The sequence below is a fragment of the Mus caroli genome, chromosome 4 (genome assembly GCF_900094665.2).
Source record: "Mus caroli chromosome 4, CAROLI_EIJ_v1.1, whole genome shotgun sequence".
NCBI lineage: Eukaryota > Metazoa > Chordata > Mammalia > Rodentia > Muridae > Mus > Mus caroli.
Genome location: NC_034573.1, coordinates 63,889,466 through 63,909,260, shown reverse-complemented (window position 1 = coordinate 63,909,260; position 19,795 = coordinate 63,889,466). Strand labels below are relative to the sequence as shown.

Genomic DNA, 19,795 nt, shown 5'->3' with positions numbered 1-19,795 from the left:
CTAATTGGAGGTCCAGTGCTCTGTTCTAGGAACACCACCCCTGGCCATGTATATTAAACAGGACTCTGTGGTAGTGCTTCATACAGTGAATGTACTCTGCCTCGGATTCTTCCCACGCTATTAGAATGCAATGTGTGCCATGGGAAGCAGACCCTAACACACCAGTAACCGGTACCCTTTTGTATTCCCACTGGCAGGCAGGCAGGTTTTAGATTCGGTGTATACTCTCTTCCTAAAGAACTCTGGAACTCTGGGACCGGAAAAGTATATCAGCCACTTTCATGTACCTTCAAGTTTGTGCTTGGGATCTCATCTAAATTCTGTGTAGTCATAACTAAGCCAGTCCCAGTCTTATTTGAACTGAAATTACCATTTACTCGTGCCATTGATAGTGGTCTCCAGGTACAGCACTTGCTAGGCAAATTAAAATTCAGGATTGGCTACAGTAATAGCCTACAGACCAGATGAAGCCACACATTGAGACATCAGCTTTGTGAGCATGTAGTTACTTTTGCTGTGAAGGCTGTGCTTTAACTCCTGTGTGCTTCAGCTCCCCTAACCCATCCCCTTGCAATTGCTTTGGGTAAAAGACATGGGGGAGAGCCTTGGGAGGAACTGTTTCTAGTCTTATTTCACCTGTCCCCTACCCTACTCATTCATTCATTCATTCATTCATTTATTTATTTTGTGCAGAAGAGCCGTTTTCATTTTATAGTGATCAAACATCGTATCTGAGTATTTGCCTTGAAGAGCACAATCAGTTCCAATTGGAGCATTTTTCTCAAGAAGAACTCAAGAAAAAGGTATTGACCCGACCTGTTCACTTCTCGGGCCTGTTCTTATCTCTTTGGTTCCTGATCTCAGAAGTATGCAGATCTCAAGCTTCTTTCCTTTCCTGCCTGCTGTATCTTTTAGGAATTGCTGCATGGCTTCTTACATGCATGGAGCTATCAGCGCTCCTCAGGGTAGATTCTCATTTCTGGGCTGGATACCTTAGCCCAGGCCCACTTTCCTGAGAAAAGTGGCCCACTGCCTACAATGAGCAAGTCACATTTCTCAACTCATTCACTTCCTTGTACCTTATACTGCTTGATTTCCTTCCATACTGACTGGGGACTATTTGGTTACTTGTGTCCACATGTCTGGAAGGTGAGCCTCTTAAATATAGTCTTAGTGTTGTTTTTATTTCTTTCCTTCCAGGACCTGGCACATGTAGCAGGAACTCATAGATTTGAACAAATGTAGTTTTAAGCTTGATCATTGCATCTATCTTTTTTAAATGCAAGGTTTTCAGTCTATAGATATGGTTAAAGTGGCATAATATCTCAAAGGATCATTGTTAGGAATAGGTAGTGTGTGTGTGTGTGTGTGTGTGTGTGTGTGTGTGTAGGCCAAAGATTGGTGTTGGGTGTCTTCCTCTATCACTCTCCTCCTCATTTTTTTGAGCAGGGTCTTTTACTGACCCTGTAGCTCATTCATTTAACTAGATTGCTGGGCAGCTAGACCTAAGAGTTAGCTTGTCTTCCCTCCTCTCCTATCGCAATGTGCTTCCAGGCTTTTATGTGGGTGCTGGGTATATGAATTCAGATTCTCATGCTTGTGTGGCAGACACTTTACTGACTGGCTATCTTCCACTCCATGGATCTGGGCTTTGTTTCTCTTTTGAGTCTTGCACATCTACGTGCATAGATGAGGTAGATTTTTTTTTCTTTTTAATTTTCTTTAAAGGTTAAGAACCTTTTGAAAAATTATTAGATGTTGGCATTTGGAGCTCATAGGAAACAAAATGAGTCTGCTCAATTGCCTGTGCACTTGGCCTAGCAAGACCTAGGCCTGGATTTGGAGTACTGGGCTGAGCTTAGGCACTGTGTGCTGTCTTCGTTGGAGTCTCCTGCTCTGTCCCATGTTGGCACTTTGATTCTTGGTACGTGTTACACAGTTTTCCAGATGTGCCAACTGTGGCAGCCAGACAGTGAACTTCTTTGTATGACTGGTTCCTCATCAGGAAGGAGTTTTGCCGAGAATGATTGACTAAACCTCATAGGGTGTGTGTGTATTGCTTTAAGGACGGCTCATTATAACTGTCATCGACAACTGTGCATAGAGAGAAGGAGGTCTCTGCTATCAAGGATGATCTGACATAGTTGGAGAAACTTCACCTCCAGGGAATATTTCTTCCATAGTGTTTTGTCACAAGATAGAAACATGTTAGTTGCCATTGACCAAATGCCTTTAGTGTTCTGTGGCTGTGATCCTAGCACGTTCTCATTCTATAGACCTTATTCTAACCTTGTCAGTAGACAAGTAGCTGAGGATAGCTCAGGTAGCCTTCACACAAGCCTAATGCCTCTGCCTTGAAGTGAGACCTCTATGTCTTTGCTCTTTCCTCCAGGTCAGTGACCTCATACAGCTTGTGAAGGACCTGCACACAGACAACCAGCACCTGAAGAAAACCATTTTTGATCTCTCTTCCGTGGGTTTCCAGGGAAGTGACAGACTTGAGTTAACAAAACAAGAAGAGGTAAGAAGAAGAGTCTTGCTTGTTGCCATGTGCGAATTACAGAGAGGACACCTGACATAGACACAGACACAGACACACACAGACACACACACACACACACACACACACACACACACACTGCATGTCTATTTGAGGGAGTTCTTTGAACTTGCCTTTGCTGTGGTGGAGTCTTGAGGGCCCCGTTGGTCATTGAGTTTGTCCATGTGCTTCCTCCATCTCAGGCCATGTCTTACGTGCTTGATATCCTGTGATGGTACTGTGGCCCTGCTCTGGGTATTTGCTGCAGATGGCACATCTGATGAGTGATGTCATCTTAGAGCTTTTTGGAGAATGGTCATGGCTCCAGAGAGCTTGCATAGTATGCGTCCAGCCTTGGAATATCCATAACTTAAAGGAAGATGTCTACATGCCTCACCTGCTCCCCACCCCAAGTCTCTTCTGACATTTGTCTCTTTTCCTGTTTGTAACCATGCTGTACAGGGAAGGACCCTGAAGCTCTGTTGGGAGCAGGAGATGTTGAGTTCCTCTAGGCGTGTCTAGCCCATCTCTCCAATGAAAGAACCTGGCCCCATGTGTGAATCAGTGTCATTGCTGAAGCCAGGTTGTTTCCCTGTGAATGCAAAGGATCTTTCCTTATAGAAGTCCCTCAGGATCAAAACTGACATTTTCCTGGGTGGACTTAACTCAGCCTGGAATACCAGGTACATAAGGCCTCACATCTATGGCCATACCATTTCTTTGGAGAGGTTTATGGGCTGTCTTCCCACTTTCCCAGTGGGAACTGCTCAGAGGTACTATATTTATGCTGTGCTTTGGCCGTCTGCTTTCTTTGAGTCAGGGATTATTATTGATCTTGGCCTCCAGGGCTCCGGATAATTTTGAAAACCAAGAGCAACGGCAAGCCACTTACGGGAGAAACAAGTCTCCCAGCTTACTTCCTCTGAGGCTGAGTTTTTAATAAGCAGCTCCTTCTTCACCAGCTCCATTTGAGCTGTAAATGCCGAGTTTTGTTTGTTCATTTGCCCTTTGAAAAAAATCTGTTAAATGTCCCATTATGTCCTTTGGAGAATAGAGGCCTTTTCCTCTGCCCACTCTAAGATCTTAATACCAGCCGATTTGGATTTGAGTCATTTGTCAGATTGCACTTCAATTTGATGTTCCCTGTGAAAAGCTTTTTCCTTTAGCACAGTTCCCCTGCCTTCCCCGGAATGAGATGGGAGTACATGGCATGTAAAGATGGTTATATTTTGGAACTGAGGGAGTAGAGGGATCTAGGATGAGGTACCATGGCAAAAAGGGGAGACTGCTGTTCTCCAGGAGGGATTGTCATTTTCCTTCACAAGAGACAAGACAAGAACAGCTGGAAATGGCCATGTTGTCCACTGCTTTCTCTGAGCAGCAAGACTTATTGGGGGAGGGAGGGCAGAACATCATTTCTGTTCTCTTGGAGGCTATAAATCAGAAAAAGAGACTTGCGGGAGCTGGTGAGAAGTCTCCCTGTTTAAGAGCACCAACTGCTCTTCTGAAGGTCCTGAGTTCAAATCCCAGCAACTACATGGATGCTCACAACCATCCATAACAAGATCTGACTCCCTCTTCTGAAATGTCTGATGAAAGCTACAGTGTACTTACATATATAATAAATAAATAAATCTTAAAAAAAAAAAAAAGAGGCAGAACCAGGTGGATTTCTGAGTTCAAGGCCAGCCTGGTCTACAGAGTGAATTCCAGGACAGCCAAGGTTATACAGAGAAACCCTGTCTCAAAAAACCAAGAGAGAGAGAGAGAGAGAGAGAGAGAGAGAGAGAAAGAGAAAGAGTTGGGCCTGGAAGGGGAGAGGAGAAGAGAGAGAGAGAGAGTGAGAGTGAGTTGGGCCTGGAAGGGGAGAGGAGAACAGAGAGAGATCTTAGAATATGGAGAACTGACCTTAATCCTGTTGATTGAAAATAGCACAATTGCGATTTCCAAGCCTTCCCTTCTGATCTGATTGTGCCACTTACTTTGAAATGCGGTTTTCTCTCCTGTTGTTTTTTCTAATTGTCATTTAGTCATTGCATCATTACCATCTTGAAGAGGAACTGCAGTTTAATGGCCTAACTACTTGTTGACACATGGATTGCTTCAAGTGGTTGTTGCAAATTGTCTGTACACAAGTCTTTCCCCGCTTTAAGGTTTCTTTCCTTAGACTGTATTCCCAGATTTCTAAGTCCTAATGTATACTGATATGCAGTAACCATACAGTTTGTTTTCAGCTAACATCCCCTAACAAGTGTTTATGTTTTGTTTTGTTTTGTTTTGTTTTGTTTTGTTTTGTTTTGTTTTGTTTTTCGAGACAGGGTTTCTCTGTATAGCCCTGGCTGTTCTGGAACTCACTTTGTAGACAAGTCTGGCCTCGAACTCAGAAATCCACCTGCCTCTGCCTCCCAAGTGCTGGGATTAAAGACGTGCGCCACCACCACCCAGCTCCCTAACAAGTCTTAAATGATAAAGGTAGGAATAGTTTGGAGGCCTAATAGAGTTTGTCATGTTTCTTTCCAAAGAGACTGCCCCTAATGAGAACCATCCCATCAGGACTTGAGGGTGTACATTTCCCGAGTGTGGATAGTTTATGTAGAAATCATCAAGGTGACCAACTGCTATGCTGCTGTTTTAATGAGTTTAATTATAAAAGTCTCTGTTGAGGTACAACTGTTTTCTTATATGTGTTTGCCAGTTATTACTTGATGCTATAGGAGTCACCATCATACAGGGTAATTTTAGCAGGACATAGTCAGGGTAGTGAATGTTGAAACCCATGACTGCAACTTGTGGAACTGACATCTCTAGTTGGGGACATGTGAGAAGGACGATGCTGGCAAAATACAGTACTCAAGAAGGTTAGTAGTTGCTGTCACTTCCTTGTGTTTTTTTTGTTGTTGTTTTTTGGTTTTTTGTTTTTGTCATTCTGAAGTATGGTTAGAGAGCTGGGGATGGGGAGACATGGAGATAGAGCTTAATTTAATTGAGCTCAGGTGTTAGTAAGGCTGTCACATTGATTAAGAAATAGACCTTGGGTGAATCTTGTAAATTTTTCCACCTGGCGACCTGTTTTCCCCTGAGGAGTTTCTACACAGTCTTAGCCATCGAGCTATGCACAGTGCACAGTGCACAGCTTCTGATAATAAATCATAAAGAAATGGGTTTTAAAGCAAGTCTTTGGTGTACATATAGTTTTACCATTTTTTTAAAGATAGAAGCGAATTTAAATGCTAATGAGGTGGATGTGCTTGTTTATTTTTATTTAAAGGCTTAAATCTTGGCTGAATATTTATCATGTAGGGTGTATAGGATCTGCAACATTGCTCAGAGTTGATTGACATTTTGATTTTATAATATCAATTCTATGAATGTTGCTTCACATAAATATGTTGTTCAAAAATGCAGAAGTGTGTTTAGGGGCCACTTCAGGAATTGCTGGACAGGGATGGCGAGATAACTCAGCAGCTAAGAGTGCTTGGTGCACTATAATGAGGACTAGATTTGGGATCCAAGTACCTACAAAGAAACTGGGAGCCTTCAAATACCTATAACACTACTGGCCTCTGCATGCACACAGTTGCACACACATGCATTAAAAATATGTATGTATGTATGTACAAAGACACAGATTAATACACAAAATGCAATAAGGTATAAAAAATTATTGGCAATTCTGACTTAATCTGAAGCCACACTTCATTTAACAAATTTTTAATGAGATTTTTGCCACCAACTCAAATAGCAGTTTTTCAATACTGTGTGATACAAAGGTGAACCAATTTGATGCTTGCACACTGAGGGATGACAAGCACTAAATCTATTTTCTGTAATTAATGCATGTGCCTATAAGAGCAGTAATGTGTGTACAGTAACTGATAGCATTCAGTAGTCTCAAATAGGAGCCAAGGTGGTTGGTATTACATAGTGTGCTGGTATGTACACTGCAGGGTGTATGTGTCCACCTTTTATAGTAAAAGCTGTGTTGAAGTTGTCTCCTGCAATATGAGCAATTGATACCAGAAACCCATTAGAGTTTGAAGTTATTTTTGGTTGTCATGTGTTCAGAAACCATTTACAGTTGCTGGTGTTGTTATGACCCTCACATTCAGTTATGTGACTCTGTATATGGGCACTGCAAATCCAGGCATGGTGGTGAGTGCCTGTGATGCTGGCACTGGGGAATTGGAGCTAGGAGGACCAGAAGGATCACCTCAGCTATGGAATGAGTTTGAAGTGAGCTTGAGCCACACGAGACCTCGTCTCACAACAAAAACCAAACAGTAATAACAAAATAACAGTATACCCAGTTTTTCTGTATAAATATATCTATCAAATATAAATAACATTAATAAAATATTTAAAGTCATTATATAAGACTTTAAGCCATTTATTGATCCATATTTTAATAAAGTAACCATATTTTTCTTTTCTAAATTGATCTATTAGGAAAATATAAGTGACAAACATAATTTCCATCTTGAAAATAATTATAGACATTAATGGAGTATTGTGTGATATTTGGATATATATGTGTATTGTGTAATATTTAAGCCAAGAAAATATACTTAGCTCATAAGCGTTTTGTCATTTCTTTAAGAAAATTCTTTCTGCTGTTTTCCTGACTAGTATGTTATTTTATCGCTAGGCCTCTTCTGTGCAGCAGCTTACTCGTTGCTCCTGTCTTAACTCCCACTGCTAACCTCTCCCTAGCCTCCATTTCCCCTCTGCTCACCCTCCCCAGCCTCCAGTAACACTGCTTTCTAAGGTTCTACAAGGCTGACTTGTTTAGATTCCACTTGAATGAGGTCATGTGGTACTTTGTTGCTCCCTAGACTCTTTGTTAACGTTTCTTACCTCTCTGGCATTGTTTTGTCTTTTCAGTAATTTCATTGGAAATTGTAAGAATAAGTATATTTGCCTGAAGTATTTAAGCTTGTGTTTATTTTTTCTTATTAAAATTTATTTATTTATTTATTTTTTAATTAGGTATTCATTTCATTTACATTTCCAATGCTATCCCAAAAGTACCACACACCCTTCCCCACCCACTCCCACTTCTTGGCCCTGCTGTTCCCCTGTACTGGGGCTTATAAAGTTTGTAAGACCAAGGGGCCTCTCTTCCCAATGATGGCTGACTAGGCCATCTTCTGCTACATATGCAGCTAGAGACATGAGCTCTGGGGGTACTGGTTAATTCATAATGTTGTTGCACCTATAGGGTTGCAGATCCCTTTAGCTCCTTGGGTACTTTCTCTAGCTTCTCCATTGGGGGCCGTGTGATCCGTCCAATAGCTGACTGTGAGCATCCACTTCTGTGTTTGCTAGGCCCTGGCATAGTCTCACAAGAGACAGCTATATCAGGGTCCTTTCAGCAAATCTTGCTAGTGTATGCAATGGTTTCAGCGTTTGGAGGCTGATTATAGGATGGATCTCCGGATATGGCAGTCTCTAGATGGTCCATCTTTTTGTCTCAGCTCCAAACTTTGTCTCTGTAACTCCTTCCATGGGTGTTTTGTTCCCAATTCTAAGAAGGGGCCAAGTATTCACACTTTGATCTTTGTTCTTCTTGAGTTTCATGTACTACAAATTTATATTGCATTTATTTAGTGTGTGTGTGTGTTCTTACATGTGCAACAGCACACATGTTGAGGTCAGAGGACAATCTGAAGGAGTTAGTTCTCCCTTTCTACCACGTGGAGGCTGAACTCAGATTGTCAGGCTTGGTGGCAAGTGCCTTTACCCACTGAGACATCTCCCCCACCTTTAACCAGTATATATTTTATAGTTAGTTTTTTTTAACGAAAGGCTATAAGGCAATATTTGATAAATTCCATAAGAATATGTGTCTGTAAATGGAACCTAAATTCCTTTCAAGGTCCCTCATGTCCCTTTGTGTCTATCTCCCACCCTACCTACTCCTTCACTTTGTCTGCTGTGTTTTATTTAATTCTTGTTAGACTTTCAACTAGCTGGAATCATAGTGTGTTGACTCTTTGCTCAGCATAATCATTTTGAAATTCATTCATGTTGTTATTTGAGCTAATAGTTTCTTGTACCCATTATTTGAATGTATTAGTGTTTGTTCATTATGCTGTTAGTGGACAAAAGATGATAGGACATTCATGCCCCTGTCTTTTTGGACCTTTTTATTCTTAGGAAGTACCTAGGAGTAAGTTTAATATTTTTATGCTCCTACAAACAAGCTAAGTGGTCTTGTTTGGTCTTTGTCTCTTAAGTACATCTGCAGGGTATAGTAGCACATACTTGTAATTCCAACAGGAGAAGGCAAAGGCAGGGAAAACATACAAATTTGAGGTCAAAACGGTGTGGGTAGTAAGTTCCAGGCCAGTCTGGGATGTATAGAAAAACTTATTCCTTCCTCCCCTTGCCAAGAATGCAGGAAAAAAGGCCAAGCTAATGGAGTGAGGGGGCCTCACTAGGTTTATAAGCAAGTTTATTTATATCAGCCTGTTCCATGCTTTTTAGCATCGTAGAAAGTGGTTTATGATTAGCAGGTCCCTTTGATACTTATTGTTGTTCAGATTCATTAGCCAGAGTGTTCTGATCCTGATAACTTCTTAAAAAGTGACATTCCTAAGTCAGTTTGGTTTGGTTTGCATTTCTTCTGACAGAACAAGTTTCTTCCTCTTGGGAAAGCTAGCAAGGAATCCAGCTGAGCAGAGAGAGTTAAGATGGCACTTGGCTCATACAGTAAAATCTCTTGGGTTGGAACCACAAGTATCCCATATACACAGTTTTCCAGCCAGTGACCCTGAGCTCAGTGGCTATTCTCCTTCCAGCTAAGTGCTGCATCAGCAGTGTGAGCTATGATGTGATTTTTGGAATAGCTTTGACTGATACCCTTACTGGCCATAGCTGCCTTGTGCTTCTTAGTTTGCCCTTGGTTAATTCATGTGTTCTATGATCAAAAAGTTTGGTTCTTTTGAAAGCTGGGCTTTTGCTTTATTGGAAATTTTGTAGTGTGCATTCTAGTAACAAGGAGTTGAGCAACACTGGGACTTTATAGCTGTTAGGCATTTCAGATTTATGCAGTATCTATAAGTATTTCATTTCCAAAAGTGTAAAGTTACCACCAGGCAACCTGACACTCTTCTCAGAAAAATGACAGTGTTACTGGTACTGTCCATGTCATGTGTATGATGTTCTAGCAAGAGGAGAAGTGATGAAGAATTTAGGTACACCGTAAATTTCATAACTTTTTTGTTTGTTTGTTTTTGTTGTTGTTCTTAGCTATTTTTGATTCTGTCAAAAGCTGTTTTCTACAATCTTGTTACCCTTCTGCAATCTGAAAGTGGGTTTAGCAAAAGCAGAATGGAAATGACTGCAGAGAGCATGCTCAGCTTACAGCCTCTCAGGAAGACCATGCAGGGCCAGGGAAAGGCCAGCTAATTTGGGGGGGACAGGGGTTATCCACAGCCAGTAGCTCTAAGTTCAGCTGATTATTTTCTCATGGCTTTGGCATTTGTTTCTTTGTATTTTTGTTGTTGTTGTTGTTGATGATGATGACTGGAATTTTTAAGAAAAGACACCACTGACTTGTTCATAAGTCTTCATGCTGGACACTTTGTTGTTGTTGTTGCATTTCTCACACCAATCCATGCTCCCTATAGCTTGTGGCTAGCAAGGAGGATGAGGACACACTCAAATTTGAAGCGGATGTTGAGAACCCTTTCCAGAGTGACCAGCATTTGGAGCAAAGTAGTGAGGTAGGAACAGATTATTCCTTACTCTGTCTCAGCCCGTGTCCCGGTCTGTCCGCAATCTGGGTTGTGTGGACAGTTTTCTCTTCATTCTGCCTGCATTGTATGTCTACTCTGGGCCAGGGGGGCAGCAAAGAAACTGTTCCCCCTTTTCCTCCGAAGTTATGAAGGAGGTGATTGAGCCAGTCCTGAGACACAGCTGGATAAGGATTAGGTAACTGTAGAATAATAAGGATCAACACCTGGATCTGGATAGATATTTAAACATCTAATCCACCCTGTTTGTTTTATGCACTAGAAACTGAGACCTGTGAGAGGAGATGAATTATCTAAGGCATAGATTATGTCAGTGATGGAGGTAGGATATGAATCTTTGGGTATGGACTCTCAGGTCACCTGATTGAAGTGCAAGGGGATCCTGATGGAACAGAGTGGCTCTCTGCAATCTCTTGACCCCTGTAGTGCAGCTTGATAGCATTATGGTCATTAACTCCACCCATATAGAATCTTGTCACATTGCTACTGAACAGTTGGGCTAAAAGAAACTTGAGATATGGTGAGATTGGGGTGCCACAGATTTGATTGAGATGTAGTAAGAGATAGATGCTGCAGGTACGGCGCTGTAGGTATCCACGTTACGTACATTCACGGAGCCATGAGTGGGCCATAGCCGATATGGACATTTGGAACATGAAGCAATGGAATGGGTGCTTTGGAATCCCATAAATGTGGTTTTTAGCCTTGGCCATGTCACTCCTGCCTCTCCCTCCCTTGCTTACCTTCTAAGCTTGAATTTCCAGTGCCCCTCTGTGTAGGGTGTCTCCACACTGAAACCAAAAGGCATTTTATTTTGTAAGTGCTCAACAAATAATAATAATTTCTGCTTTTATTACTATATGCTAGATTTTTTTCCTGTTTTGAAGATTGCTTATTTGATGAATTTAATAACTGAATTGGTGACAAACAAGAGCCTATAAATAACAGCTCATTTCTGTGACTCTTGTCTTCCATTTAAAAAAAATCTTAATCATTTTTCCAGGGCAGAGAGATGGAGTGATGGGTAATGTGTGTATCACTAACAGTAATGATGTCAAGAGGAGTTATTTATAGACTGGTTGAGGAAATTTACGGCTTTGGAAAGGGATGCGCAGATGCTAATTGTACTATCTCAGAACATGCCCAAAACAGGTTTGAGCTGGAAGTCTTTGTGGTAGTGCTCCTCTGGGAACCCGAATGACCCAGGAAGGTGGATCTGTAATAACATCTCCATGGGAATTAGGAACTTTCCACCTTCCTAACGAGATACAGCAGAGCCCAGTTAATTAGTACGTGTCAGTAGAGTGAAATAATACATGTCTGTGATATAAATAACGTTATATAAAACATTTGATAACTATACTAAGCATGGTTGAAGACATGCACCCCAAGTTCGTCTTAAGAAGAATTTCCAAGGCATGGTCTGTGGGATGGTTGACCCCACAGGAGAGCACCTGGAGTGAGTTGGACACTAACGCTGTCATCTCACTTTGTTTTCTGAATCATAGCAGGAGAACAGTACCACTCAGGAGTGAGAAAACTGAGGGTCAGGAAAGTGACACAGATGCATCCTGCCTTACCATGAGTGGACTTGCTGGCTTGCCCCCTCCCCTTTCCTCCTTGGTCCTGCCTGTGGGCCAGTTCTCACTCACCTGCATCCTTTCTTCGCCACCTATCCCTTTCATTCTATGGTGGTGCCTCTATCTGACTGAAGACTTTGATTTGCAGATCATGGAGGACTATGCTGAGGGTGGCTGCAAAAGTGGATATGGAAGGCACATGGATTCCAATATTTTAGATCATGATGGGGCCCAAACTCTTGGTGCCTCTGATGACCACACCCTAGAAGATGAGCTCCTGGGCCTGCTTGCCACTTTCTTCAGTAAGAAGGCCACACCGTTGCTGGAATCCAGGTAGACATGGGCCCAGGCACCTCTTTACCTCTCGTTTGAGGAGCGAACATACTCGTTTGGCTAAATGGACTCTGACGGAGCTGTGCAGTGTACCTGGGAGCTCCTGAAACGGCTGGGAAGGAATCTTGCCAGTCGTGCAATTAAGTAATTAGGCTTCGTGCTTGTGGCTGTGAGGGGACTTGAACAGAGTTACATGCAGGCTCATTACAAAAAGGCAAGAGAAAGCTTTCCCCAGAATTATTCCTGGGAGTCCCAGCAAGGGCTGCCTGGCTGTTGGCAGGGAGAGGAGTCGGCCCTCTTGGCATCTCCTCTGGTTTTGGCATCAGCTTAAAAACACCATTTCAGTTTGTATTGCTGCTGTTTTATGTTGCGCTTGAACTAAATTCTCTTCTTGCTGTATCTGCTAGGAGTTGTTCCTATGTGGGCAATACTACAGGTTGTTCTTCTGACACAGAGAAGGAGAAACATGAGGTGCATTTGTATTTTGTAAATTAGTCCTTTCTGAGCCATTTCCCCTTTCTTATTTCATCTAGGCCACCCCTGGCAGCTGCTTGGGCTTTAGAGCCAGGAAGAGCTGTACTGCTATTTCTCAGTGACTCAGTTTCTCTGACTTACAGGGTGAACTAAGAAAAAATAGTGAAGGAAATTGGCCTGTATGGCAGAAAAACACAAATTGCTATTGCTTTGACCCTTGACAAGAGCCAGATACCTTAGTCTTCCTTACGTCATTGCTGCACTAAGCCCTTATGGGACCCTTCTGCTGAAAAGAAGGCTGGAACATTCTGTTTCTAGCAAGCTTAGTGAGGCCAACCCTCCTAATCCTTGACACCTAACAGTTTCCTAGCACGTGTCTACTCCAGGGACATCTTCAAAGAGAGTTGGGCAATCATAGTTGATATTGAAGACTAGAGAGTTTGTGGAGCCTCAGTATTCCCCAACCTTGTAGAGTTTGAGGTAAACAGTACCACTGCCCCATGTAGGGTCACGTGGGAGTGTTCTTGGGTACTGTAAGCTGGTGACACATGGACTATGGTTGGGAAATGTGTGCTCTTTTCTAGTGCACAGGCTTTTCTACTCTAGCTCGTTGTCAGGGAGCATGGGAGAGTTAGCTCTCATCGTATGTCTTCAAAATTAGTATTCTTAATCTCTTGAGTTGTAAAAAATCCTGACCTATTCATGGTTTTAGAGAAAGTCCTTTTTATGAACCATCACTGAAAGCAAATCTGTGATGTTTTTTCTCAGGTACCTGCTTTTTCTTACAGTTGCCTGTTCCATAGGCTTCCTAGTCAGTACTGGCAACAGCTTGTGTTAGGCCAGCCAGCCTAACTCTGCCTATCCTTCATTTCTGAGCAGTATTCGTCCCTGTGTGCTACTGAACCCATGTGATTTGGTCATGGTTCCCAGGGCCTACTGAAGGCCTGACCAGTGTACACACTGTGGACCAGGCCCTTGTTAACTATTTTACAGGCTCAGCTTTACACACTGTGGCCAGTAGTCTTTTTACAAAAATTGGGGGAAGGTAACACTTGGGGACCCAGCATTCTCTTAGCCATTGGAGAATTGGAGAATTTTCTGAGTTTTGGGGGAGAAGGAGATATTCAGTATTCTCATTGGTCATGGAAATACTAACTTTATGTGTAGAAATTCTTTCTAGATGTGAGATGTTTTTGTTGCTCTGGAAAAAAACAAAAACAAAAAACCTAAACTAAAAACAGTCTGTAAACAAAGGTCCTGTCTAGCTCTGCCATTCTTATCTGTCCCCATCTTGATTTCTTTATCCCTAGAGGGAGAGATGATAGAACTTATTCCCTAGAGATCTTAAGAAGATTAAATAAAATTGTGGATTCTGAGTATAGGTCTAGGTCAGCACTAAGTAGAGTTTTGTGTTTTTGCTGCTAAAGTCTTGCCTTGCGAGGATGAGTGTGACAGTGAGTTTGATGACTGCCTGGGCTTCATAGTAAGATCTTGTTTAAAAAAAAAACACCTTGCCAATTAATTCCTCCCTTTGCCACTCAGCCCAGGTAAGATGATATGAATGTAATATTCAGGTCCAGCAGCCAACTAATGATGTGTGTCTCTATTCATTACCGAGCCAGTGTGTGAGGACCCCAGTGTAAAACTTTGATAGACTTAGGCCGAAGACTTCCCTCATAGCTTTTGAGACTTTGTACTTTCTAGCCATCCACCTGGAGGGACTGTCAGAATGGAAAGACTACAGAGTGACTGACTCCACCTGTCTTCTAGAATGGAACAGGAAATGGTTCATTAGCTCTCTTGCCCTCACCGTTTTGAAGAGTTCACTGGTAACGATGGAGTAAGAAGGCCAGGGCAGCCTGCCTTGTGAAATGGGCTGTGTTCCCTGTTCCTTGGCTTTCACCTTGTGTGGATTCCTGGCCCTCTGCTACCCTGGTTCCTGCCAGCCTCTAGAGGCATGATTTAGAATCTCTTCATCAACCCTTCTTGATCTCTGTGGCTCAGTGTTAAATGATAAATGTGATAGCTGAGAAATTGTAAAACTGTGAAAGAGGAGCACTGAATATGCTTAAGAATTGTTTCCGAAAGGCTCATGTGATCTTGAGTTCCAGCTGATGGCAGAAGATATGCCAGTTCCCTAATGAATGTCCAAATCAGTAGCTGAGGGCATGGATGAGTGATAGGTATAGAACCACCAGAATGCGAGGCTGGCAGGAGGTCTAAAGGTAGCAGTGGAGGCGTGGCCAAAAGGAACTGGGCAAGGCTTAGGTTGCTGGGGGAAGACTTGGTCAGTGTTTGGAGGTAGGTTTTACAGTTTTACAGATTTTACACGTGGGGGTTCTTCTAGACCCTAGAAGCCCCAAGATCTTCGTTGTGTTTCTGTCTCTACCTCTAAAACCCAGGCTGCCTCCTCTCCAATCCTAGCATACATCGTTTTCTCCAGAGTCACCTCAACAACTGCCTGGCTGTGCTGCAAGCCTGCAGTTCCTCTCATATAGGTACCACATTGCTCTTGGCAGTCATTAAAAAATGTAGTGTGTTTATTCTACCTAGCTGTGTGGCTGGGATGCCCACTTCTCAGCTGTTTGTGCTATTCTTGCCTTGGCTTCTCTGTATTGGCCACACTGCCTGCCTTGGTGCTGAGAACAAGTAGCCTTTGTTTCATGGCTCAGTCATATGCTGGTCCCACTTACAATTTTTTCTTCCTATTCTCCAAGACCTAGGTTAACCCTAGACCTCTGTTGTACCCCGGCCTTGGCCTGCTGCTCATATTACCTGTGTTTCTAGAACCTGTGTGCCTAGCATTCCCTGCAGTATAGCACTGAAATATACTGCAGGTTCTTTTCTCTCTACCCCACTGGCTGATGATTCTGGTTCATTTATCACTGAACAGAAAGAAACAATCACATTTGATCCACTGTTTAACTGTCAACTGTATACTCTATGATAGAGTTGAAGTGTTCCTGTGCTATTCAAGAACTTCTGACTCCTCCCCCCGCAACTCCCTATTTTTTTCTGAATCATTAATCCCCCCCCCTCCCTTTACTGACTTATTTTCATAAGCTTAAAGACACTCCTGATATTTGGGGATAATTACCCCCTTTCCCTTCTGATCTCACATACATTTCAGCTACTATCAACTTCTTTATTCCCATTTAAGGCAGGATTACTTAAAAGAATTGCTGATATCCACAGCTTCCATCCTTTGCCATTCTCTACACCATCATAAGAGCCTTCATAGCCTTTACCCCATTTTTCAAGTCAGCAACAATTTCTAAACTGTGAAATCCATTGGCCAGCCTTTCAGCAACAGCTGGCCTTTCTCACTGGCCTCCTGTCCCTTTTCACCTCCTGCCTTCTCCCTCTTCTTTGTTAAAGGATGCTAGTGTATCCCAGAGCCATGTTCTCAGCTGCTTTCTGTCTCTGTTCATCGACTCCTTCTTGCCTTTGGAATGTGCTGTGTGACTCTGATTTCTGCCTAGTGATCTGATCAGCAAGGTCTGTGCTAGACACCTCATCCTTCAGACATGTCAGTGCTGACCTGAGACCCATCTTATACTGGCCTGCTGCTTAGGTTCACCCTGGTCCTCTGTAGTGCCTGCATTGCCTGATGTCTGTCCCACATTGCCTAACAGCTAGAGCCCAAGGTGCAAGCTTCTCAATCCCCAAAGCCCGTAGTGAGTCTTCTCCCTGACCTTGCAGATCATAGCCCTAATTCAGTCCCTTCTCACCTCCAGTCTTACCGTCAGCATTGAAGCTGCCACCATCTCTTGTTTGGACCCCTGCAATTGTACAGGCTCCTTATTTACCCTCCTGTTCCCATGTCTGCCGCTCTGTCATCCATTCCCTGTAGACTAGCCAGGCTCTCTTTAAAACCGAGATCAGGGTAACCTTTCTTCTATGTTAATACCTTCCAGTGGTTTCCCACTGTCACATCAGATCAGAACTTCTTGACTCAGCCTCTGCCATTTCTCCATCTTCTTCATCCATGTCTTGTGCTGACTGGACCTAAGCCACACTGACCAAGTTTGTTCTTACCAGGGGACTTCCCCTAGCTAGTGTTCCTCTACTGTGATAGACTCACCCAAACATAGAATCAGCAGAGCCTCTGTAGAGAGGCTTTTTCTGACCTCTTGATTTAAAGAGAATTCCATTTGTATGCTTTGCCTCTGGATTCTTTCTCTCCTTTCCTCTCATTCGTAGTACTGCTTTATATTGCGTTGATTTAGTTCTCAGTGTACGCATGGCTATGTGTCTGTCATCACCTAAATAGCATGTCTGCTCCTCTTTGGAAGAATGGAAACTACCTTGTCAGTGTTTGTGACGTCCAGATAGTCAAGCATTCCACAGTGCAGCCAAAGGTTAAGTTTGGGAGATCAAAAAAACTTAGAGCTCTCTTGGAGTCAGAGAGGCCCGGGTTTTAATCTTTACTCTGCCACTTAGCTGGGAGTTGGTTTCTGTTTGAGCTGTTTCTTCCTCCAGTCTCACACCCTGTGAGGATGTTACATATTTGGAGGACCTGATCCATGGCAATTGCTTAGTAAATGTCAGGGCCTGCTCTTGTACCTTCTGCTTGGCACGTATGATCAGGAGGGATATAGAAGTACCGCTTGGGGTTCTCATAAGATCCTTGGACACCCCATTCCACAGTTCCTGACCACAGAGACCTCTTAATGCACCCGCTGTTACCATTTACAGCCATGCAACACTTGGAATGATTGACTTAATAGCCACCACTTTAGTGTATTGCAGTAGCATCCTTTGCCACTGCTTACCTCGCATTTGTAAAGTCTTTTAGGTTTTATTGTGTTTTATTTGGTGGTGAATGATCATCCTCCTTTGGCTAGCTGACTAGCAAGTGTCATTATTGCTTACCTAAATTAAGAAAGGAAAGGAAAGCCGGGCGTGGTGGCGCACGCCTTTAATCCCAGCACTCGGGAGGCAGAGGCAGGCGGATTTCTGAGTTCGAGGCCAGCCTGGTCTACAAAGTGAGTGCCAGGATAGCCAGGGCTACACAGAGAAACCCTGTCTCGAAAAACAAAAACAAAAAAAAAACAAAAAAAAAAAAGAAAGGAAAGGAAAAAAAATGAAAATTTAGTTCTGGTGCTTAGAATATCAGATATTTTTAAAATCCATGTTTAATGTAGTTTTAGGTGGTCTGTAGTCTAAATGATTTTCACACTAGAAGTGAGTGGTGCACATGCGTTTTGCTATTTTTAAGATTTGAATTGAGCTGGCTTCCCTGATGTAGGCTCTGGTCATGAGATGAGCTTTACTGCTTTCTGCAGAGCACATCGAGAAGATGGACATGGGTGCTGCCATTTTCCGTGGTACCTGACATCACAGGGAAGGTAGGATGGATGATGTTGGCCTCACCAGCTTTCTTGAAGTGAAGCAGTAAGGAGAAACTGAATGGAAAAGCAAGAAAGATAACACAGAGAGCATCTCTGCTGATGATTCTCTGTGACGGCATGACCTCCCCTCTACCTGAGGGGCCCTTCTCCTAAGACGCAGCCAGAGCCTCTAGAGCATCCTTTGCCTGGAACATTTCCTCTCAGTTCACTAGCGCTGTTTCACTCATGACTCACTGTTTTGTTTTCTTTTGATATTTAAACTTTATTTGGGTGGCTGGACAGTTGTCTTAGAAGTTAACAGTGCTTGCTGCTCTTAAGAGAAGACCCAGGTTTGGTTCTCAACACCCACATGACAGTTCAGAACTGCCTGCAACTACAATTCCACAGGATCTGACATGCTCTTCTGGCCTCTGCAGGGACTGCAGGCACTTACTGCATAGACATAGAATAAAAATAAACACTCACACACTAAAAATAGATAAATCCTGAACCCTTTCCTAAACGCTTCAGTGAATTGCTTTCTGTTCCCTTGGATATGAATTTTCTAATTTCTTGGGCTGTCATTTTTATGTGTGTTCATGTGTATATGTGAGTGTGATGTGTGGTATGTAGTGCATGTATGTGTGCAGGTGTGTGCCTGTATGCACACATGTGGAGGACAGAGTTAGTTGCCAGGTGCTTTCCTTTGTCACTGTATGCCTGAGACAAAGGCGTCTCACTGGACTGGAAGCTCACATATTCAGTTAGTGTTCATGGCAATGTGCTCTGAGCATACATCCGAGTCTGCTCTCCAGTGCTTGCACTGCAGGCTCATGCATCCCTACCTGGATTTTTATATGGGTGCAAGAACAAGCTTTCATACCTACTAAGCCATTTCCCCTGCCCCACACCCTTACTCTACTAGAGGACGAATGCTGAAGTTGCCTTAGCTTGGCAAGTTACTTGGCCTTTGCACAGTAGCTGCTTACCTTTCTGCAGCCCATGCATGAGCAGGCCTGCCCTTTTCTCAGTATGATTTGAAAGTATGAGACCCTTCCTGTATCTGCTGCCCACTTCCCAGCCTTACTTTCTTCTTCGCCACATAGTGACATGGCTCTTTAACTCCGTGTCATGCCTACAACATTGTGTTCCCCTTGTTTCCCACTTTGTGTTATGGATTAGTGACTTAATGTACATGCCCCTTTCTATCCTTGCTGTGGCCTTGTGCCAGTATAGTGTCAAGACAAAGGAGTCTTTCAGCATGTGCCACATCAGCATTGTCCTGGGTGCTCTCCATAGTAGCTTTAGTACAAGTCCCTGAAAAGCAGAGCCAGACATTCAGACCTGTGTATACAGGAGCAAGAAACCAGTGAAGATGCTGTGGTTAGTCTGGGCAGCTAGGCACTCTCTGGTGGGCAGTACTCTCATGATGGAAGCCAGGACATTCATACCACAACTCTCAGCCCAGAGATCTCATCTGTCTCACCACTCCGTCTCGTCTTGCTGGCTGGCTCAGCTTTGAAAGAACCCAGGGTAGCAGAGAAGCACAGAGTGCTTGATGTGGCACCTGCTGTGTCCTCAGAAACTGTCCACACAGCTGCAGCTACTATCAGAGATGGCACATGGCAAGGAGCATTGAAGAGTGTCTGCTGCCAGGATGTTCCTTCTCTTTCTTCTCATTATTCCTGTAGTCTTCATGTTCTGTGGAAGATTTACCTCCATGTCACATAGTGTTTGGAGCCATTGTATTTGTTTGCTTACCTATTCATTTATTTAGTT

At 43.1% G+C, this 19,795-nt stretch overlaps 1 protein-coding gene across 6 annotated transcripts in view; it reads left to right on the top strand.

Moving 5' to 3' along the window:
* Positions 1–19,795, top strand: part of Cdk5rap2 (CDK5 regulatory subunit associated protein 2) — a 174,271-nt gene that overhangs the window by 96,522 nt on the left and 57,954 nt on the right. For 5 of the 6 annotated variants that reach the window (XM_021159966.2, XM_021159965.2, XM_029476182.1 and 2 more), the window contains 4 exons: positions 694–803; positions 2,393–2,521; positions 10,171–10,266; positions 12,025–12,209. In XM_021159966.2, the coding sequence (XP_021015625.1) occupies positions 694–803; positions 2,393–2,521; positions 10,171–10,266; positions 12,025–12,209 (520 nt within the window). The remainder of the gene's footprint in view (positions 1–693; positions 804–2,392; positions 2,522–10,170; positions 10,267–12,024; positions 12,210–19,795) is intronic. The other variant, XM_029476183.1, reaches the window with a different exon arrangement.